This window comes from Cryptomeria japonica, chromosome 5 (assembly GCF_030272615.1).
Source record: "Cryptomeria japonica chromosome 5, Sugi_1.0, whole genome shotgun sequence".
Taxonomy (NCBI): Eukaryota; Viridiplantae; Streptophyta; class Pinopsida; order Cupressales; family Cupressaceae; genus Cryptomeria; species Cryptomeria japonica.
This window is the reverse complement of record NC_081409.1, coordinates 684,472,389-684,496,781: the sequence shown is the minus strand read 5'-3', so window position 1 is coordinate 684,496,781 and position 24,393 is coordinate 684,472,389. Positions and strand designations below refer to the sequence as shown.

General features: G+C 35.9%; 1 protein-coding gene across 2 annotated transcripts in view; it reads left to right on the top strand.

Moving 5' to 3' along the window:
• The first annotated feature begins 576 nt into the window (after positions 1–576).
• LOC131040753 (disease resistance protein Roq1) overlaps positions 577–24,393 on the top strand; it is a 90,887-nt gene continuing 67,070 nt past the window's right edge. The window contains exons 1-5 of one of the 2 annotated variants that reach the window (XR_009372690.1): positions 577–1,212; positions 1,300–2,497; positions 2,684–2,878; positions 3,004–4,131; positions 4,274–4,784. Coding sequence is in view for 1 of the 2 variants with exons in the window: in XM_059221606.1 (XP_059077589.1) it covers positions 698–1,212 (515 nt within the window). In the remaining variant the exon portion in view is untranslated. Of the gene's footprint in view, positions 1,213–1,299; positions 2,498–2,683; positions 2,879–3,003; positions 4,132–4,273; positions 4,785–24,393 lie in introns of those variants that run through there. The other variant, XM_059221606.1, reaches the window with a different exon arrangement.

Here is a 24,393-nt window from a genome sequence, read left to right as displayed (position 1 = left end):
TACATTTCAATATTGGTATTGTTATCTGAATTGTACTTGATGCTCAAAACAACTATCATATTGAAACACTACATCACAAACAAAACAATTCAGTGCATGCCAAGTGTTTGACAAATTGTCTCAGTTCAAATTTGGGGTTTATTAGTGGCCTTTATAGTAAGGGTCATTACAAAATAGAACCCTCGCCACTTGTCTTCAGCAAGATTCACAACTTTTTGCATATAGGACTTTAACGGATTTGTATTCTTGGTATTTAGTATTTTAGAAGAACATTTATTTTACAATGATTCTCTTTTATTATAAGATATCTCTTGGCATATTTTACATATATTTTTTAAATATAGATATACTAGTTATACAACTTTTAAAGTTGTAAATGTATGTTTAATTATTAAATTAATAAACTGAACAGTTTAAACAAAGCGCTCAATTAAAAACTAGTTACTGGAATTCCAGCTCGGATATGGAAGACAACCATCCACGTGAGCAATCCAAGGAAGACAACATTCCAAGTGGCAATTAAATCTTATCTAGAAGATCTTTCTTCTCTTCTCAATCTTTCCGTTCTCTTCCTCTGCAGCTTCCTTCTGATTTCGTGGAATTCTTCCCTTCTTATTAGTATGTATGGCTGCCCAGATGCAAGCAAGCTTCTATTCTTTAGCTACTAACATTCTTTCTTCTTTTCCAAGTACTGCAAATGGGGGATTTCTGCCATTACAATCCTCGGGCATCACAATTGCCCATTCGTGACAGAAAAAAATACGACGTTTTCTTGAGTTTTCGGGGTCCCGATGTGAGAAAAACCTTTGCGGATCATCTTTACCAATCTCTCTCCATTGCAGGATTGAATGTCTTTATAGACAGTGAGAAATTGGAAAAGGGTGAAGTAATTGGTATGAGTCTGCAGCAGGCCATTCAAAACTCTACAATCTATATACCCATATTTTCTCCTGATTATGCGACTTCAGTATGGTGCCTCAGGGAGGTCTCCCTGATGTGGCAAATGAAGTCCACAAACGCGCACATTATGATACCTCTCTTTTATAATGTGGAACCCTCACATGTCAGGCATGGAGGAGGCCCATATGCTAAGGCTTTTAATAAACATTGCACTCAAGGTCCGTATCGCCCAGAGGTGATCAAAGGCTGGAGAGATGTGCTGTGTGAAGTCTCTTATTTATCTGGGTGGTCTCTCGTAGAAACGTCCGCCGGGTATTTCTTGTCTTTCATTTCTGCTTTAAGTTTTTAAATCAGAGCCATCTAAGAAATATGAAATTTATGTGTTCTGGAATGTTGCAGGTACGAAGGGAAGCTTGTGAATCAAGTGGTGAAGGACGTTCTCCAGACATTGGATTTCGGAATGCTAGAGGTGGCCCAACACCCTGTGGGACTCATACCTCGCTGTGAGAAGGTGCTACAGTTGTTGAGATTGGGCGATGAGACAAGTGATAGGCTCACCCTTGGTATTTGGGGCATGGGTGGTCTGGGTAAAACCAACCTGTCAAAAGCCCTTTATAACGAGATCCGTCATCTCTTTGAAACTTCCTCTTTTGTATCTAATGTAAAACTTGAGGAATCCCGCAAGGGACCTATAAAATTGCAGCAACAGATCCTCAAGGATCTGTTGAAAACTAAGATAAAGCTGAATGATATTGATCATGGAAATATTGTAATGAGAACTCGTTTGGCTTCCATAAAAGCACTGGTGGTCTTGGATGATGTTGACAATGAGCGACAGTTAGATGCTCTAATGGGTGACTGGTTTGGGAAAGGTAGCAAAATCATCATTACAACCCGAGATAAACGTGTCTTGGAGGTGCGGCAAGTTGATGTGATTTACCCCATGAGAGGACTTGAGCATGCAGAAGCTCTGGAGCTATTCAGTTGGCATGCCTTTCGCAGAGAGCACCCGGAAAAAGGCTTTGAAAATATGACAGAGAGAATTGTGAAAACTTGTTCGGGTCTTCCTCTGTCTTTGAGAATTATAGGCACAGACCTATACAATAGAGATAAGACTAGGTATTGGCCTGAAGTCCTGCACAAACTTGAAAATGTCGGCCACGATGTTGCCTTTGAAACCCTCAAAATCAGTTACGATAATCTAGCCTCTGTAGAGCAACACATCTTCTTAGACATAGCCTGTTTCTTCGTTGAAAGTAAGAGTAGTGACTTCATTGAGAATAGGGCTTTCAGTACAGATTTCTATGTTAGATTCTGGAGTGCTTTTGGGTGTGAGTCTGTGTTTACAAGTCTTAAAACCCTTGAAGAGAAGGCACTCCTTGTAATTCACAAGCACAGACATATTGAGGCCATAGATGATGATGTGGATGAAGACGACTACAGGGGTCAGTACTTTTGGGAATTTTGTATGCATGATCAGATAAGAGACATGGGTAGACGAATAGTCCGAGAGGAATCCTGGAACAACCCAACCAAACGCAGTAGAGTTTGGCGGGAGGAGGACATACGTACTCTAATGACTGCCACGACCATCCAGGTACTGTTCATACTCTTTTACAAACTTTGTAGGAATAACTAGTTGTTTTTATGTTCCAAACGAGGTAAGCTCGAACAATTCCTAATTTCTCGTCAGTCTGGAAAAACGGATTTTTTTGGCTGTGCTTCATAAACTCCACTGGGTTGAAACGTTGCTGAGTGATGTCTTGCTTTCCATCTTAAACAGGAAAACTCAAATATAGAGGGCCTCGTGTGGAGAAAGCGCATGGAGCTTCAGCATTTAGACACTTTGGCACCATTGCAGAAATTAGGTTTCTTGCTATGGTGGGAATTGCAGGTAAAGACCGAGATAAAAAGACTACCTACAAATCTAAAATATCTGGTCTTATCCGAGTGTCAATTGAAGAACTACGATCCCCAGGTCAGTTACTCTCTTCTCAAGTTTTAGTGTAATAAGGACCAAAAAGCAGTATACAAATCATTCTTTGCTTTGTAGGAGTAATATTTTTGGCCATGATCTCATAATCTGACTTTTTGCTCTGATAGATGGCTGGAATAGAGAGCGGTAGTGACCATAATAGATCATCTGTCCTTTCCCCTGTTCTGCCTAAATCCATAGCCAAACTTATATATCTGAGATACCTTGATATGAGCGGTACTAAACAAAGTTGCCTTCCAAATGAAATCTGTGAGCTTCAATGCTTGGAAGAGTTATATTTAAGCAGATGCAGTTTACAGGCCCTGCCTGAAGCTTTTGGAAATCTTATCAAGCTAAAGACATTTGATGTTAGCAACAATTTCTTGTCAGAATTTCCACGAAGTTTTGAATACCTGAAGTCTTTAGTGAATCTAAAGATGGCCTGTAATGAACAACTTGTAGTATTCCCTGCTCTCCCAGAAGGCCTCATCAATCTCAATGCCAGAAGATGCTCAAAATTGCAAGCAATATATTTCGCCAATTATAATAAACTTTTGGAGACTCTTGATTTATCTCACTGTGAAAGTCTTACTCGACTTCAAACACTGCGCCCTTGGAAATCTTTGAGACATCGTAGACTAGACGGATGTAAGAAACTTGATAGATTGGACTCTCTTCCAGAATGCCTCAGATCTCTACACATTTCAGGATGCTTAAGATTGCAGGAAATCTTCTTCAATCCTTTTCCACCACCATCATCAATCCTTTTTCAGCAACTTTGTTTGCAGCCCTCAGATTTAACTTTCAACCGAGCTTTTTTTCTATCCTCAACTGTTAACCCACCTGTTGACCATCCCCTTGTTAACCGACCTATTTTATCATCCCTTGAAGGTGATGCTTTTAACCAACCTGTTTTCCAGTTCTTTGAAGATGATGCTGTTAACCGACCTGATTTCCTGTCCTTAACTTTTAAGCTTTTAACCCACTTATTGTCAAGTCCCTTGAGAATGGTGTTGTTAACCAACCTCTTTTCCAGTCCTTAACTTTTATTACACATCTTGTCCAGTCCCAACATTCTGTACACTCATCAACTTTTAACCCATCTGTTAATTATTCCCTTTCTCATTTACCCTCCCTTGAGGGTGATGCTTTTAACCAACCTGTTTTTCAGTCCTTTTAGGGATGATGCTTTGACTCTTCTTTCTCCGAAAAGAAAGAGCTATGCATGATAGGCTGTGACAGCATTGTTGTTGAAGGTACGCGTTTTCCGCGTTGGTATTTCTCTTCGATTTTTGAGTAGCATCCAAATTCAATAATTCTTCGCTTTCATATTTCCAAACAAAAGATACTGTTTTCTCAAAATAGTGAACTTAATCTCCAGATGTGTTTGAATGATAGGATTTTCGTCATTTGGAGCAATTGGACATGTCACTATCTTCTGAATCAGATGGTGAATCACAACATCTTGTAGGTCAAAAGAATCTCACAGTGCAAAGTTGCATTGTGTGTATCACTTTTCTTTTGGTTTGTGGAAGAAAGCGAGGAGACTGATCATCTTTCACAGGTGTGTGTGCTAATGACATATTTGGACGACGGCTATGGCTCTCAATGGAAGTCCCATCACGCATGAAAGGAGATTGCAGTGGAAAATTTATCATGTTAGTATTCATTTGGGATACAAATCATTTATTAAAGGAGGTACACTATGCGTTGTTCATACTCTCTACATGATCGATTGTTACAACGTGGGAGTGCAGTGTTCGTAAGGCAAGTGGACATTTTCTCCTGGAAGAAAATGCTACTTCTCAAAATGCCATTCAATTTTGGCAACAAAGCAAATTGTTCATTCAATGCCATCTTCATTAATGTCGATGGGATTGAAAGTCGAATTATTAAATTAAGTTTATTATAATAAAATTTGTTTATATATCATGTAGATTGTTGTATGTAAATATTGTGAGAAAAATAACAAGTGTGGAAAATTTGCAAAGAAGAACAATAGTACATAACACACAGATTTATGTGGAAAAACTTGATAAAAATATACTAGTAAAAAACCATGGGAAAATTTTGTCTTTGTATTGATTCTCAAGATTTACAGAGTTACAACAATCTCAAAACTATACATCAAAACATGACTTCGAGCAACCTAAAACAACCAAGTTGTAGAGTCCTACTTGAAGACAACTTACTAAATATAGTACGTATGACTTGCACAGCATGTAAAACACATGTCAAAATTACTATTTATAGAAAGGTTGTTAACAAAACTTTATATTTATAGTAAGTCACACAACTAGTGGGTACTCCATGATGACGCAACCACTACTAGCTAAGATAGCCATGCTGACTCAACCACTGCTAGCTAAGAGTCCAATTTGGACTTCACATTCCAACAAATATAAAATGATCTAAATTCAAATTCTTAATTTTATAGAATATCAAATATAAAAATATAATGAACAAATCACAATAAACTCATATTTATATATAAAGAAATCTTTGAAAAAAAGAGAGAAGAAAATCCACTAGTAATAGAGGCCAAAAGATATTATCACTCTAATATTTGAGTATAGGCCTAGAATTTGACGGCCACCCCTGCCTTCATATGAATTTTTTATGACGGTTTAATAATTCTAATGCCTTTCGTTTTACGTTTTTAAAAAAATGTTAAGTGTCAATTTTTTATAATTTGTGAATAGTTTAATATAAATTCTTTAAGCTTCACAGAATTGAAGTTCTAATAAAATTCAATTGCGATGAAAAAAAATAATTCCATCAAAAAACTTAAAAAAAATAAAAAGCAATGATAAATTAGTAATGCACTAAAAAAATCTTAAACTTGTAAGTTTTTAATTCACACCCAAAAATCTTGTTTATTATAAAAATAGAAACTATTTTAGATTTTTTTATTACAATATTTTCAAAAATCAGAAATGATTATATCTTATCATTTAATTGTTAGAAGTTTCTATATTGATATTTAAGACAATCTTATAAAAAATATTAAAAAATAAATTAACAAAGTTTCTAAATTTATATAAGAAAAAACATACTAAAAATTCATATAAAAAATAATATTAAATTAAAAACAATTATATCTTAATCTTACCATTTTCAAATATTCTAAATAAATTCATATATTTATAATAAACGTTGTAAAATAATATATATTACCTATTATAAATTTTTACGGCTTATTAATAATTGTAAGTGTCATATATACAGTTTGTGGAAAAAATAGTTGTCGATACATACAGTCCACTAATTTTATTAGTTGTAATATACGGTCTAAAAGTGCAAAAACGGCCATATAGCCTGTCAAATTCCAGGCCTGTTTGAGTATAACAAATGTTCTTCTTCAATGCTCAATAACCTATAAAAAAATAGTCTCTTAGATCTATGAACTACATTCTGAGTAATGAGTAAAATTTTACCCCAAAACACATATTTATAACCCTCCAATTTGGTTGCAAAAAATGAAAAGTCACAATCGGAAATGTGAAAATGAAGAGCTACATGTGTCCTTTGACCTTCCCAAACTCTCCCTCCAAAATACATTACCCCACTTGAGAAGATAAGCATACGACTTTTCACCTTTCCACTTTAGAATATGAACTATGATTTTATACCTCAAGCTAGGTACCCTATTTTGTGGGGAATTCAATAGTCACCTGATTATCCTCTCCTCTCCTAGACATCCCTTTGGAATAGATAAAAAATTCATAATTTATTTAATTTACAGTTGCCTTGTTAATCCCACTTTCTATGATGAATATATATACAATAATTTTTTAAGATAAATAATTATTTATCCTTTAATAGCTTACATGTCTATGTACACTTTTCAAAGATGTTAGAATATAAATTATAAATATTTTAACATAATATTAATGAAGTGAATGTTACTTTAATTCTAATAATCTCTCATTTACCATTTAGCTTGTAAATATATCCATTGAAAAATATTTATACACCAAATATTAGGTACATGGCCTTCTTAGACCAAGATAACTTTTTGGTTCTAGTAGGTTTTGGAAGTGAATCTATAATATCTTCTTGAGTGTCAACCTTCTTCATATTAATCTATTTGTTCACAACTATTTCTCACAAAAAGTGATATGGAAGATCAACATGCTTAGTTTGTGCATGATATAGAGTATTCTTAACTAAATAAATTACTAACTAATAGTTAGACCCAAATTCAATTTTCTTACAATCTAAATACATACCTACACTTAGTCTCTATAGTCATACAACCTTCTTAAACACATGAGTAGCAAACATATATTCAACCTCAATAGTAGATAAAACAATTGCGGGTTTCATCTTACCCATCCAACTTATCACACCAATGAATAATGTGGAAACACAACCACTTGTAGACCCTCTACTAAATAAGTCATTGGCCTAATCTGCATCCAAAAATCCTTGTATGTCCAATGTCTTGCTGACACCATTAGAACTATAATAAATCAAACAATATTTAAAAGTACTTGAAAATATTTAAACATCTATTTCACATAATCTTAATGTTCTCGACCCAATTTAGATATAAATCTACTCAAAATCCCACTGCTTGAGTAATATCTAGTCTCATGCATATCATTGCATACACAAGACTTCCAACAAAACTCACAAATGGGATACTATACATATTCTCTAAATCATCTTTGTTCTTAGGAAACATATCAAATATAAGATTCACAACAACAAGTAAATGAATACACATTGGATTATAATCCTTCATATTAGACCTTTGCAATAAACTATTTTAACCTAGTTACTTTTTGATAATCAAAGTGTTCTATTTTCTAGATCTTGCTTGATTTGCAATCAAGAATATATTGTGCTTGTTTGAGATGATTTATACCAAATTCACTTGAAAGTTGGACCTTGAGGAATAGGGATTCCTCCCTTGTCTAATCCCACCTTAGAAATATTGCTCCTTTAGTCATTGGGTCATGCTCTTCATGGTCATCCCTCACTATCCTTCCCTTGTTTGCTAGTGAGATTTCCTAATAAAGCTAAAATACCTTAATAAAAAATAAGGAACTTTAAAGTAATGAAGTGAGAGAATTTTAAAAAAGAATTCATATTTAAATATGAGATGTAATAATAAAAAAGATAAATCTAAAAATAAAGAATGAAATAAGAAATGTTTGAAGCAAACTAGGTTATGTAGGATTGATCAAGTTTACCGAAATGAAATTGTAATGTCATTTGGGTTAACCTAAGCTAAGAAAATATAAAGCATACATATAAGCACAAATAAGCTTAGGTCAACTAATGATAATTGGTGATGAATAACTTGGACAAGTGTATTTTCCATGTTAGGAAAGTAAATTCAAGGAAGATAGTAGTTAACTCTATAACCAAATAATATGTGCAAATCTAGAATATCACAAAAAACAAAACAAAAAAAGATTTTTGGTTTTGAATTAGGATGCTAGTGATATTCACTTTGGATTTTCTATTGGATTTGCACTTTGTTAGAGGGAAAGTTGACTAGTTCAAGAAAATATTGTGATAATAGATTAATCCTCCTTATTGAGATGCATTCTTACATATGATCAGATTCTACTCTTCTATTTCTTGGTGTGCCTTTGTGTTCTTTTCCTTTTGTGATTTCTACAAGATAGGTAGTATGTAAGAATAATTAGAAAGGATGTCATTGTATTACAAGGAGTAAGTTATCCTAGGTCAACCCCTAGAAATGTGAACAAAGTTAAAAAAGACAACAATCAATCTTTCTAAGATGATGTGTCCAAGTTCAATACTTTCTCTAGTTAGTATCTAGGTAGTAGAGCAATTCCATGCCTAATAATAAATTTCTAGTGCTCTTCAACTTGAATAGTTTTGATTATCATTTTGAATTAAGAAAGATTCTTTCGATTCTATTCATAAAAGAATAATGAAAATCTCATCAACATCTTAGAAAAAATCATTGAGATGATTATATTCTTCACAATTAATTTAACAAAATTCAATACTTTCCCATATGAATAGAATATTTAATTATATATAGATCATTTAGTTATATAAGACCGCAGAAACATGGTCTAAAATGACAGAAAAAACCACACACAAGAAGCTTCAGAGCATAAGATTGAACTGTGATGTTTCTTCAAGGTTTAACCGTTGAAATGAAATAAAATCTACCCTTCAACAGTTTCATCGTACACTATCGACATACAAATAGATGTGATGAGAACAGTCACAACACCGCTTTGGGCAAAGACTCCTTGTCTTAAAAGTTCGCTCAGCTCCACATCCTCCTTTACGGCCAAAGCAATATGCTTTCTTCCACCTCCATTCTCTAACTATGCTTATGCTTTTATTTCAAACAAATTCTCTGAGTATGCTTATACTTTTTATTTCAAACAAATTTAGATGCAATAGTAACTCAATTTATAGTAAACGAGGAAGTGCAAGTTTCGCTTACTATTGATCCGTGGGTCGCTGCTCTAACTAATAGAATGTTATCTTGCCTTCAAATTTCTTTCTTATCCGTAGAGGCTGAAATGGAATATATTTATGTCTAGATATAGAAATTGTATTCCCCCCCTGTACAACTGAGGCCTTGGTTTCTTCCACCCAATACTAATTTGAGCAAGGGCGAGCAGGAATTGACTTCAGTTGCACTAAAATTTTTAACCAATAGAATGTTATTTTCTTTTTTTCTTGGATAGTGCAGAAAGTGAACATTCTGTTTATAATTTTTATTAATCATTATATTTCAATATGTAGTCATTACATAAAATAAGGCAGGGCGTTATTTTTAAGAAATGTAAAATAGAAATTTATCAATCTATAATTAAAATTTGTAAGTGTGACTCATGTTTTGTAATTCAATTTTTGAATAATAATGAAGCTGTGTGTGTAAGCGTTGTGTCTGATAACTATTTGATTCTCCCAATACAAGCTCTGTCAAGCCGGTTGCATTGATGAATTAATAGTGTCATTCAGAGTTCTTGTAATGAAGTACATTTGAAGTTCTTGTTGCCATTATATTGTCTTTTTTTTCCTTTACATTCTTGGTTTTTTTTTACAGGAAGTTTGTTATGGGTTTAAAGGTCTTTTTTTATAGGAAGTTTGTTATGGGCTTGATGTTGGCAATTGACACTCTGCTGGTTAAGTTTCATTATATTGTCATTGATGGCAACATGTTTTTGGGTTCAGGCTTCATATGGTATACCAGCAGGCACTTCACAAACTCTACACTGACATCAGCAGGATAGAAGATTTCTTTGGTCACCGACAATACAGGCCGACACGGTATGATAAATGATATTGGTACTGAAGGTCAACACATCTTGGATCCGGCATCGGCAACTTGTTTAATGCTTATTCATTTATGTTATGAGGTTGACATGTATTATGTAATTATATATATCCTTGTAAGCCGACATAAGGCATAAATTTGTATAAGGTATATATAGGATATGCATAGATAGAAAAATGAATGGAATGTATAAGGTTATGGACGTAATGTAATGCGAAATATATCAGAGAGACTATGTATGTGAGGAATTCATTGTTAGGGTTATTCTAGTACTGAGGTTTTGACCGGAATAGACAGAGCTTAAACCGGAACTATATTCTGGCATAGGAGATGCTATACTGAGCAATTCACTATTCTTCGGATTGTAGTATGGATTATTATGTAGTTAGTGAGACTCCTTTTGTGATGAGCAGTGTGCTCTAGGCTGTAATCCTTCCTGCAAGTGCAAGCCTTAACATATATTGTAATATCTCTTCATATGGTCAGTGAATTGATATTGTGGGTCAAAAATCCCACTGTGGTTTTTCCTAATTGAGGTTTTCCATGTATAAATCTGTGTGTTATGGTTCTCATTTATATGTTTGGCTTATTGGTTGCATTACTTTTTTCAATTCTGTCTATACCAGTATATCGGTTGGTGTATGCATGTTTTGTTAAAGCTAAAATCTTTTATTCCGATATAACACTGATTCACCACCCCCCACCCCGCCCCCCCTCTCAGTGTTTTTGGTTTCCAACAATTGGTATCAGAGCCTTGTGCCTCAGAGGAAGTTTAACAGCTTGAGGAAGATCTTGAAACCAGAATCATTGAATATGGCTTTTGAGAAACAGCTTGAGATGGCACTTGAAGATTATGATGCTGAAAGATTGAAGAACTTAAAGTTACAAGATGAGTTGAATTCTGCTAAATAATTTATTCTTGTCCTACAAGAGATATTCTCATTTGTTCAAGCTAGGAGGAAGGAGCTTTTGCAAAATCAAGATGATGAAGATGCACTTAAGGAACAATGTCAGAAATTAAGTTAGGAGAACATGGTTATGAAGAATGAAATGCAAACTATGAGTATCGGGTTATCCAAGGATATTGAGGACAAAAAGAAAAAGGAAGAAAATCTTGTTGTATCCCCGAAGAACATATTTGAAGAATGTGATAGGTTGACTCATAAAAATGAGATATTAAGGTCTAATTTGGTACAAACCCAGAGCAATGAGCAAGAGCTTGAGACAAATGACAGCACTAAGAGATGGTTTAACTACTGCAAGTGAGTACAAAGAAAAATTCAAGATCAGCTCAGCACAGCTTGATGAGTTACTGAAGAGATAGAGGCAGATTGGAGATTCCAGTGGACTCGGATTTGAGCAAGGACAGAGTTCCAGTACTACTAATGAAGATCAAAACCATAAGACATCGGTAAGACAATTCAATGCTTATAAATTCAATGGTAGATGTTTCGTTTGCAATATATTTGGTCACATGGCTAAGCAATGTAGAAACAGAGCAAATTAAAATCTTGATTCTGCTCTCGGTAAATGTTCTAAATGCAATAAAATTGGTCATAAGACAAAAGATTACAGAATGAATGTAAAATGCTATTCTTGTGGAAAATTTGGACATATGGCTGATCAGTGCAGGTCAAGTAATTTCACCAGTTTTAGCAAGGAAATTCAAAAGAACAATGTTACATGTTATGCATGCAATGAAGTCAGACATATTGCTAAGAACTGTAGAAGCAAAAATCCACCAATTAGCAATGGAGGAATAAATGATAAAGGAAAAGAGGAGGTTAATGAAATCCAGCAAGATCATACTCAGAGATAGGCCAGAAAGATTGAAGAGAAATCATTAGATGGGAATGTCCCGGCGGTTACCTATCTGACAGGAGAGGCTGCTCCTACACCTGTAGTAAGCTCATCCAGTAACTAAGGTAGATGCCTTAGGGGTAGGCAAAATTTCATGAAAGATGATGCATATGCCCCTGGAGGAGATTCTGGAAGATGTTCCAGATATTGGAAAGGATTATCCGACATTGATATATTTAGAGTGAGATCTGGTATCATTCACCGGCAGTCATTTATGTCAATAGAAAATTAAGGTTTTCTCGATGGATAAAAGGCCAATCATACTTCATTATTAATCACCCAGCGTTTAGAACAATTTTAGATCAATTCAGAGCCACTTAGTGCAATCAGAAACTATTCAAAGGCAATCAAATTTTATCTTGAACGATCACACTGGCATCTGGAAGGATTTGATAAGAGGTTTTCACCGACAGAGTTCTAAAGGTATTTTTATTGAATCATGGAATCAAGATCATCTTCTGCTCCTATCTTTGTTGCAAATCCAACTATAGTAGAAATTAAGGACCGCCCTAGGACAATTTTCAAACGGTATCCACATGTGACTATGAAGGAAGATTCGGTTGGAGCACTTTCTCGCATCCTGGAGGGAGTGGTATATGTAGAAGATGTTACGGCTTATATTCATTATCATATAGAGGACTTAGGTACCTCAAAAATCAAGGGGATGTATATGAATGAACTCATGGGAGAATCTAGTAAAATCAAACCGACATATAAACACATCGAAGATCTAGGGCTCACTAATATCTTGGATATTCTGAAATTCTAGGATGAGATTGTCAGATATGTACTAAGCAGAGTACATGGGGAATTCATATGGTTGGACCGACCCTACAAAATCACTAAGGAAGCCATTTGGGCAATTACTGGTTTACCATTAATAGGGCAACATCCAAATAAGAAAGTATCAAATGACTTAGTAAGGAAGATAATCGATGCTACATCAAACAAGAGATTAATGAAGGTGAACACTATCACCGACACCGACATCAAATTTGGCAGCATGATCATAGGTTACAAGGTAACTTGGTCTAACTGACTGAATTCAGTCTCTAGTTCATGTATTTTGGTTGCTTATAGAATGATGAGAGAAAATATCGAGTTAGATCTCTGTGACTGGATGCTTGAGGAGTTATTGATCAATTTAGGAAAGATTAAAGGTGAGAAGACGGGCACCTTTCGGTATGGAAATCTGTTAGTGTGCTTAATGTTATACTTTCTAAATGATACCTCTAGTTCTGGAAGGAAGCAATGGACTTTTGACATCCCAGTAAGAAGACAACTTAAGCAATCAATTGCTGCATTGGGAAGTCTTAGAGATGACAAGGTATAGGGTTACTTCAAGGCTTTTCAGAAATCTATGAGGTCTAGAATAAGGATACCTAAGCAAATTATAGAGAAATACTCTACCGACATTTGTTTCATGGTTAAGAAGGATGTGACTCTCATGGAGGCAGTTAAGCCCCGGAAGATTTGGATAGAGGAAATGGGATATGAGGTGGATGCATTAATCCTTGATGCTTATGCAAAAATTATGATAGATGTAGAAATAGATGAAGCAAAAAAACCTTGTGGAACAGCACAACAAAAGACTTTTGAGGTTGAAATTGAGTTCAACCGGAAGAAGAGGGAAAAATAAGAAGGTAAGGCAAGCAAGTTTGTATAAAAGGTTTCTAAGGACATTAAGGCACTCATTGATGTTGTCTCGGAGAAAGGGAGAAAGAGGAAGGATCCGGTAGTTCACATTGAACCTGTGGTTGCAAATTCTGAGACTAATGATGAAACACCTTTAGCTTTCAAAAGGGTTGTAACAAAGAAACCAGAAGAATCTAAAGTGGAACCAAGGAGACAACCGATTAGGAAAGTCACCATCAAAGTATCGACACAGAAGAAGACACCCAAGGCTACACCATCAACTGCATCTGGTACTGCCAGAAGGAGGAAGGAGAGTGACACTGAATTGGCACTAGAGACTGGTAATGTAACAATTATTCCGCTTAAGACTTGTGCTAAAATTGTAGATGAAATAACTAAGGATGGGATGCTGAATAATGTTAAGTCTTATTATGATACATTTATAGTTAATGAACAGAGAGAGGTAGAGGAAGTAACTCTTCTATATTTAGACATCTATAACAAAACATTAATTGAAATAGAAAATCAAATATCGACAGAGCTATACAACATATTAGATGCTAGAAGGTTATCTGCAATGCAAGAAGACAAACACATTAAGATACAAGAACACTTAGCTATATGTGTTACTATAACACCATATGAGATGGAGAAGACAATTGAGGCTACAGATAGGAAAGTATTTAATAACAAACATAGAATAACTAGCCTAATGTTAGGAAGGATGAATGAGATAATAAAGGAAACACAGAAGGATTGGATAAATTTTTTGGGAGAGCATAGAGGATTCTTCACTTCACCAAAGATAAAGACTGACACTGTAGATACATCGGTTGAAGGGAAAGGTAAAGGAATTATGGGTACACCACCCTCAGTTTTGAAGAATATCAAGGTAGTGGAAATTGAGCCAAATGCACAGACAAATACAGAGACACTGGTTAATGCACAAAATATTATACAGGATATTAACATTCAGGACACTTGTCCTCCAGATACTAATGTACAGGTTGAGGATATTGTTCCTAGAGAGGAACCAACAGTTTCACAGACTGCACCAAGTGGTGAAGCCACCGGTGCAAGTGAGGAGGTAATAAAGGATAAATTGATGAATACTAAGAGTGGGGGGGGGGTGAATTAGTATACCTAATAACTTCAATAAACACTTGAATAATTTAATTGCTGACTGGTGAAGAAGGTTAAATAATAACTTGATTAGAACAAAAACAAGCCAGATAGCAAATAAAGCATTCACCCACAAAAGTGCAATCACCATAACACAAGATGTTTTTGACATGGAAACCCAAATGGGAAAAACTATGGTGAGTAAAACTCACAAGTCAACTATCTACAGAATAGTAACCAGACCGCTTAAGGTCTTACAATGTTCTTCACCAGAACAGATCCCGTTAGGAATCCAGATCTCTGTTAGGAGATAAGTCCTGTTAAAGACTACCCTGTTAAAGGATTTCAAATTCACAACTGTGAATCACCTTGTTAGAGGTTTTTACAAAAGGCTTGACTGGGCCTACCTGGTTAAGGGTTTCAAACTTGTCGAAGATATTAGTAATCAACAAGTAAATAATCTAGATAGTAGCACAGAATGCTTGATTAGATCCTTGACAATTCCTTGTTAATGCATTCAAGCATTACTTCGGTCTTCTATGTTTTGCACTCTCAATCTCAGTCATGAGATATCTTTTCTTGATCAAACCTAATCTCTTTACAATAACTTTGCTCACAACAACTTCTATTCACTCTTTTAAAACCCTAGACATGATGTCCTTATATAGGAACTTGATTTCATGTTGGTCCAATAAGATTAGACTGCAATTTCCTAGGTATAGTGCATCTAGACACTTTTGGTAACACGACACAAAAACATCGTCATAGTATCAGTGGATGGTAACTCATCATGCATTACATGTATACCGGTTAATTGCATATACCGATCACCGGTTAACAAGTGAAGACTGGAAAACTGGAACACATTTGTTCTGATCAAAAGATTAATTGCCGCTTGGGGTCTTCGTTCAACTTGAGATCTTCATACCACTTGGGGTCTTCGGTCATACTAAGACCGGTAAGCATTTTCTGCACAATGCTGATAGTCTTCAACAAACAAAAACTATACATTCAATACCGATCAGAACAGCTACCGATTGAGAATAATACATTCATCAAATAAGTGTGTGTCCATCAATGACAATCACAACTAAACATCATCAAAATACCAACAATCTCCCCCTTTGGCATTGATGACAACACTTAGGAAAAATTTTGACATCCAAGTGCTAAAACTACAAAATAAAAATGCCATGAGAAAAATTACTCCCCCTAAGCATATACACTACTTCCTTTGCAAAAATTACAAGTATGTGCAAAGTATTCGTCAAAATTTATAGATAGATACACTACTCCCCCTTTGCCAACAATGACAAAGTAAACGCAAAATATTGCCAGTTTGCATAATGTAAAAAACAAAGTGTGTGTTCATTTCAATAAAGAGTAAAACTTTTCAAAAATAGATTTAAAGTTTTGCAGGAAGTCCTTCATGTTTGAGGACCATGACTCAAGAAGTGAGGCAACAATTTCACTCTCGGTCTTCATTTGGAAGGCTAATTCTTCCATTGCATCTATGGTGCTCAGCTCTTGTGTCACAGAGATAGCTTCTAAGTTCATAAAGCATTTCCGAAGTACCTGCAATTTAGGCAATAGGAGCAACTAAAGCTCCTACAAATCTCAAGTCTGATTGCAGATCTCTGAGTCAGGATTAGCAATCTGATGCTGATACTAATGAACAGTGTGTCCATAGGTTGTGAACGGATCATAGGGTAGTTTGAAGTTGTCGATGTACTTCTGTAACTCCATTTGTAATTGTTTCTTCTGCTTTAGAGCATCTTCACAAAATAGGTGCGGTTGACAAATTTTACTCAAGAGTAGGTGACCTTCACCCATAGCTGACCTTATATCATCTTTTTGTTTAAGCAATTTTGATCGGTCATCATTCATGTGTTGTACTAAGGCAACTGCGAGTGCCTTTTCATGGCTTTTCTTTGCAGTGGCATGGGCAACATCTTCAAGACATTGTACCTGGTCATCGACTACTATGCAAAGAAGTTTGAGCTTAGCCAACGAGGAGTAGGTACTGGGGAGATTAGTACCAGGGATTATATTGGAGAGGGTGTCAATGACAAACTGAATGACATCTTGTTCTTTCTTTTTCCTTAGTTCTTCCAATATTTCCTGTTCTAATTGAATGCTTCGTAGTAGCTCAGTTTCATCAGTCGATTGGGTCAGACAGGTAAGAGTCAAACTAGTGGAACTGGTGGAATCAACTTGCTTGGCTTGATCTCCAGTTGCCTTAGGAATCTTTGCTCCTTCTTTGGCCTTGACCTCCGCTTGTCTTTTCTTCTCCTCTTCTTCTTTTTCTTGAACTACCTTGGCTACCTCCTCCTCTTATTTCTTCCTCTCTTCTTCTCTCTGTTTCTCCTCTTCCTTCTTCTTCTTTTCCTCTTCTTCCTTTTTATTCTTCTCCTCTTCTTCCTTTTTCTTCTTCTTTTCCTCTTCTTCCTTCTTCTTCTTTTCCTCTTCTTCCTGTCTCTTCTTTTCTTGTTGCGCTTTTTCCGCTTGCTCTTTCTCTTGTTTTTCTTTCTCGGCTTTCGCTTTTTCAAGTTTCTCATTTTTTGCTTTCTCTTTCTGTTCTTTCTCTAGTTTTTCTTTTTCAACTTCCTCCTTATCTGGAGTGGTATCCTCCATATCTAGTGCATCAACATCAATGGGGTCATTTTGTTCTACTATTCTTTCACCCATACTGTCAAAGGCTTCATCGGGGATGGTTGTGGATAGATCAGGTTCTTGTTCAGCCAGCTGATTAGCTTCGTATGCTTTTTGCATGTTGACAACAGTTTTCACCTTCAAATGGGTGTCTTTTTCCATTTCAGAATCTTTGCCTTCGAGTAGCTGAAGTCTTCTTCTTCGCATGAAGAAAATGCCTTTGTTCTTGTCAATAATGCCAAACAATTCAGAACTAGAGAATCTGGAAAGTATTGAGAAAAAACTTTCTCCTTGATGTCTTGCTCGTTTTCAATGGCAATGCGCCATTTGTTGTCCAAAGAATCATACAAAGATTTAGATGTAACAGATTTAATCTCAGAAGGTGACTAATCATTTATACACAGATATTTAATGAGTTCTTGTTCAACATCTTCCTTTTCATTATCACTGAAATCATCAAAATAGTCTTTTAAATCATCAAGAACTTTTCTTCTAATATTCTTTATGGTCCTTTGACAATGTGTCATAGGTTTGTAAGAAGAAATATCTAATTTTACTGGTGTAGAGATTGTAGGTACATTACCGATTGACTTCATTTTCTTAGTAGATTGCCTTGTCTTCTTTACTTCTACATCTGATTCAGAGTCTTCTGGATTTGGTGAGTTGTTCCTGGTTTTCCTTGTCCGTTTGAGTACTTTTGCTGGAACAGCCTCCGGTTTCTTTTTGGCAAGTGACCTTTTGGTCACTTTGGGTTTAGCAGCACATGTAACCAGTGTCGATGTTGATGGCACTGCTTTGCCTTTTATCTCCTTTGGTACCTCACTGGATTTGATTCTCTTTAAATAAGTACTAGTCCTCTTCTTTTTGGGTTCCAGTGGTGAAGCTAGTAGGGTTGAGGCATATCCTGTCAATATATCATTTACCACCTCATAGCCTATAGGCCCAACTACATCTTTTTTGGGTTCGACTGCTTCCATTATGCATTCATCTGTTTTGATGGTGAAACAGATGTCATCTTCATATTTCTTAACTGAATCACCAGATATTATCATTCTCTGGTTCATTCATAGTTTGAATTCATCAAAATACCTATTCAAAGTCTCTGAATATGTAGTTCCTACTGCTTGCAGACTCTCCTTTATTTATCTGGTAACTGGTAGATCAGTTGACCATTCAACATCACCGACTCCAAGAAAGTAACTTTGAAAGTAGAAAAATAGACCAATAAGTAGTTGACCAAACTTAAACCTCTAAGTTTTATCTGATTTGATCGACTTTGGGTTATCTATGAGTTGTTTTTGCATACAGGTACATAGATCACATTCTGCATTTTCCTTCATCATTCTGTAAGCTGCATGCACCGCAGCCGAAGGAACATAATTCATTCTTCTAGCATAGAATATTCTGTATCCAATTACCATACATGCATATTTTACCAAATCATCTCTAATGGTGTTGACAGTCATTCCTCTTTGGTCACTCACTGAACCAGTGAGCTCCGTTGCTTTAGATTTAGGTATTATTCGAAGAACGGGCACTTCCCCACTATTGCAAAATCTGGTCACAACATGGATTGCCTCTGATGTAATGTCATGACTTCGTTCAAGGTACATCTTGTCACCATGAACCCTACTGAGGATGATCCTGATGTGTTCCTTGGTAAATTCTTCGAGAAAGTAAACTGCATTATGCAATTGCTTCTTCTCTATTATGCTATATTCAGGTTTAAACTTTTTATCCTCTCCATAGAGAAGACTCAGCTAGGAGTGTATTACTAGGGACCCTAGGTCTTCTAGTTTGCAGTCAATATATCTCGAAACATTGCCTTCAACAATGACTCTGACGAGAATTTGAGATAAGGCATTATATCTCATCTTAAGAAGCTCAGGTGTGTCCTTAGGTTCAGTAGAACTAGAGGTGACATTAGATGCAGATGCCATATTAAACGGATTTCAAATGACAAGAATGTTTCAACGAGAAATACCTTTATTCTCCGAGCTTAGGGTTTGTTGATGACGAGAGAAACACACTTCTCCGGACGCTAGATTACCACTTTGACTTACACACTGATAGTATGAAGTGGTTGCAAGATTTTGTGCAAGATTCCTTTTTGAATTCTTTCGAATGCGAGATGGATTGCTCTGGTTGTGCTTCTCAGGTTAAACAACGTTTCTCAAAAACTAGGTAAGTAGAAATGATGATAAAAGTCACTTTTAAACATGATCCCACCTACCATAATAAATGCACCACTATTAGGGTTCCAAACCCTAATTTTACTTTTTACCACTTCAGTTCTTCTATCAGTTGACAAGTAACAACTATCGATAAAGGTGTTTTACCGATATACTCCAGGGGTTTCTAAATATTTATACTGATATGTTCCCCCTAAGCTTTTTGAAGCTCAGTTTGCTGATTCAGGGATTCTCACACTTGGTGTGGAAACTGGTTCATCATACAGCTTCACTTCAGATTTCTTTTTCTAGGTTTTGTCCATATCCGCCTGAACGGTTTCAACATCAATCTTCCCTTCAGTGTTGATCGATATGTATCCCGATGGATTCTTTCTCAGTCTACATGCTCTGGCGGTGTGTCCCGGTTTGTTGCAGTGATAGCATACCATTCAAGGTGTTCTCCATGGTCTGGTATTTACATTTCCATTCTTCCTTCTGCATGTTGTAGCAGTGTGACCACTACCATGACAGATTAGACAGGTTGCTCTCCAACTAGTTGCCGCTACCCAACAATTTGACCGATGGTCATGGGTTCTGTATTGGTTTGGTTTCCAATTCATAGGAGGTTTAGGGACAACTCCATTGGATCTTGGTAGATAATTCCCAGAGTTGTTCATAACTGACCTACACTCAAAATCTCTATGCCCAAACTTGTTGCATGTATAATAGTGACCATTAAAACTACCAGGTCTAGCCACATTATTTTGAAAATAAGGAAAATTATTGTAAGGCTTGCTCCTACATACATTGGTAGTATGTCCTTCCTTGAGACAGTTAAAGAAAACAGGTTTAAACTTTTGCTTACCTTTACTTTCGTTGTTTTCCTTAGGTGTTGATTGCTTCTCTAGTGCAACATTCTTGGTTCCAGAGGTCTCACCTTCCTCGTATCTAGAGAAACCAAGTCTAGTAGTATCCTTTTATGGCTTTACTGATTCTATCTTTTTCTCTAGCTTGATAGTACTCCGGTTGAACTTAGCAAGTATTTCTTTTGTCTCAACAAGTTCCTTGGAAAGAGCATCATTGGTCTTCACCAAGGTTTCATTTTGAGAGATAGCTGCATTCGGTTTAGCTTGCATTTCTTCTTTCTCTTCTTTACCCTCCTGCAGATAGGTGATAATGGTATCGACTTTTGGCTTTAATTTAAAGATCTCATGCTCCTTGTCCTTTACCAGATCTTTGACTTTTCTTCTGTTTTCGAGTTCCTGACTCATCCTGATAGTTAGTCCTTCTAACTCCCTCCTTAGGTTAGTTTTGGATTCATTTAATTTCTCCACTTCTCCAACTAGGGCATCCATGTCTGCTTCATTAGAAGAGTTATTTTTGGTAATTTCCATCAACTGCTCAACAAGATCTCTTCTCTTAGCTAAAGAGGCTTTAAACTTGATCTTGAGTTCATCATAGGCTTTCTTAGATTCAGCCAAACGGTGAGTGAGTTCCCTCATGCTGTATTCTCCCATATCTCCTTTCAATTGGTTAGACTTATGGAAATGTTGGCTCTGATACCAATTGATGAATACTAAGAGGGGGGTGAATTAGTATACCTAATAACTTTAATAAACACTTGAACAATTTAACTGTTGACTGGTGAAGCAGGTTAAACAATAACTTGATTAGAACAAAAACAAGCCAGATAGCAAATAAATCATTCACCCACAAAAGTGCAATCACCATAGCACAAGATGTTTTTGATGTGGAAACCCAAATGGGAAAACCACGGTGAGTAAAACTCACAAGTCAACTATCTATAGAATAGTAACCAGACCGGTTAAGGTTAGACCGGTTAAGGTCTTACAATGTTATTCATCAAAACAAATCCTGTTAGGAATCCAGATCTTTGTTAGGAGATAAGTCCTGTTAAAGACTACCCTGCTAAAGGATTTCAAATTCACAATTGTGAATCACCTTGTTAGAGGTTTTTACAAAAGGCTTGACTGGGCCTACCTAGTTAAGGGTTTCAAACTTGTCAAAGATTTTAGTAATCAACAAGTAAATGATCTAGATAGTAGCATAGAATGCTTGATTAGATCCTTGAGAATTCCTTGTTAATGCATTCAAGCATTACTTCAGTCTTCTATGTTTTGCACTCTCAATCTCAGTCATGAGATATCTTTTCTTGATCAGACCTAATCTCTTTACAACAACTTCACTCACAACAACTTCTATTCACTCTTTTAAAACCCTAGACATGATGTCCTTATATAGGAACTTGATTTCATGTCGGTCCAATAAGACTAGATTGCAATTTCCTAGGTACAGTGCATCTAGACACTTTTGGTAACACAACACAAAAACATCGCCATAGTGTTAGTGGATGGTAACTCATCACGCATTACATGTATACCGATTAATTACATATACCGATCACCGGTTAACAAGTGAAGACTGGAAAATTGGAACATAGTTGTTCTGATCAAAAGATTAATTGTCGCTCGGGGTCTTCGTTCATCTTGAGATCTTCATACCACTTGGGGTCTTCAGTCATACTAAGACTGGTAAGCATTTTCTGCACAACACCGATAGTCTTGAACAAACAAAGACTATACATTCAATACTGGTCAGAACAACTGTCAGTTGAGAATAATGCATTCATCAAATAAGTGTGTGTCTATCAATGACAATCACAACTAAACATCATCAAAATACCAACATAAATCACCAAAGAAAACAGGGGAATCTAGTAGGGAACCAGTTGTTGACACATCATTATTGACAATTGACACTTCTCTAGTGAAAAAGAAAAACATCACAGAGACGAGTCCCACAGAACTGATGATGATGGTTGCTCAAAAACTGATGAAGGAAGGAACCATAGACAAAGGGATTATAGATCAATCCATAACTGTTTTGCACAGATTGATCCCGAAATGTAAGATTGAGAATGAAGTGAGCCCTTTCAGCAATCTTAAGATAATAAGAGAACACATCTCTAAATATTTTCAATCATTACAGCAGATCTCTAACCGTCTAGCACTTGAAAAATTCACTTTGGCTAAGAAAGCCACTTTTGATCAGATCATTGACAGAGAGAAGAAAAAGATTGAGAAGTTAATTTTGATAGAAAAATATTTGAAACAAAGTACTAATATATACAGGGTATGTTGCAATATAGAAATTATTACAACAAAAGTGGATGAAAAGATAAAAGAGGTATAGGACAAAATTGCTAATATTGCTAACTCTTTTGATGGACTAATTTCACTGACCACATCTATAGACGGACAAATTTTAACTTTGGAGAATCAAATTTTTGCTTTTGAAAAAGAAAGAGATAAGATCATTCAGAGAGCCATAAGTCTCGGAGGTTTGGTGAGTCCAATATTGGATTCGCTTGGTGTTAATAAGAGGGAATGCATGGATATACTTGGTAAGCCCACACCAGCAGAAGTTAATGAGAAAGAATCACTTGCATATTTACTGAGTGGAGTTGTATCTATCTCTGGCACACTCAAAACCAGTTGGGATACTTATGTGGAGTTATTAGAGAAAGCTTACCCGGAAATCTTGAAATTGGTCAAGCTCCGGTAAGACATTTTTTTTGGGAGATATTCAGTGTACAATTATCATTCTTTGACATTTCTTTTTACAATCTTTGGGCATTGATGTCAAAGGGGGAGTAGTATACATGTGAAAAAGAATGAAAGGTTGCATAGTGAAAAAGAAAGAAGGGTTGCATACATTAAAGGGAGTTACATAGTTCTTGGAATTTTGGAGTATTTGAGCATTTTGCATATTCAGCTCAGGGGGAGCAGGGCAAGATGAAATCAGCAGTTGAAACCATGACCAATTTTCACATGAGTGTTGCCATCAATGCCAAAGGGGAGATTGTTGGCAATTGACACTCTACTGGTTAAGTTTCATTATGTTGTCATTGATAGCAACATGTTTTTTAGTTTAGGGTTCATATGGTATACCGACAGGCACTTCACAGACTCTACACCGGCACCAACACTGGCAGGATAGAAGATTTCTTTAGTCACCGACAATGCAGGCCGACATGGTATGATAAAGGATATCGGTATTGAAGGCCGACACATCTTGGATCCAACATCGGCAACTTGTTTAATGCTTATTCATTTATGTTATGAGGTCAACATGTATTATGTAATTATATATATCCTTGTAAGCCGACATAAGGCATAAATTTGTATAGGGTATATATAGGATATGCATAGATAAAAAAATGAATGGAATGTATAAGGTTATGGATGTAATGTAATGCTCTTATCTCTTTCTTTTTCAAAAGCAAGAGATAAGCTTTATCTCTTGCTTTTGAAAAAGAAAGAGATAAAATCATTCGGAGAGCCAGAAGCCTCAGAGGTTTGGTGAGTCCAAGATTGGTTTCACTTGGTGTTCATAAGAGGGAATGCATGGATATACTTGGTAAGCCCACACCAACAGAAGTTAATGAGAAAGAATCACTTGCATATTTACTGAGTGGATTTATATCTATCTCTGGCACACTCAAAACCGGTTGGGATACTTATGTGGAGTTATTAGAGAAAGCTTACCCGGAAATCTTGAAATTGGTCAAGCTTCGGTAAGACATTTTTTTTGGGAGATATTCAGTGTACAGTTATCATTCTTTGACATTTCTTTTTACAATATTTGGGCATTGATGTCAAAGGGGGAGTGGTATACATGTGAAAAAGAATGAAAGGTTGCATAGTGAAAAAGAATGAAGGGTTGCATACAGTAGAGGGAGTTACAGTTTTCTTGGAATTTTGGAGTATTTG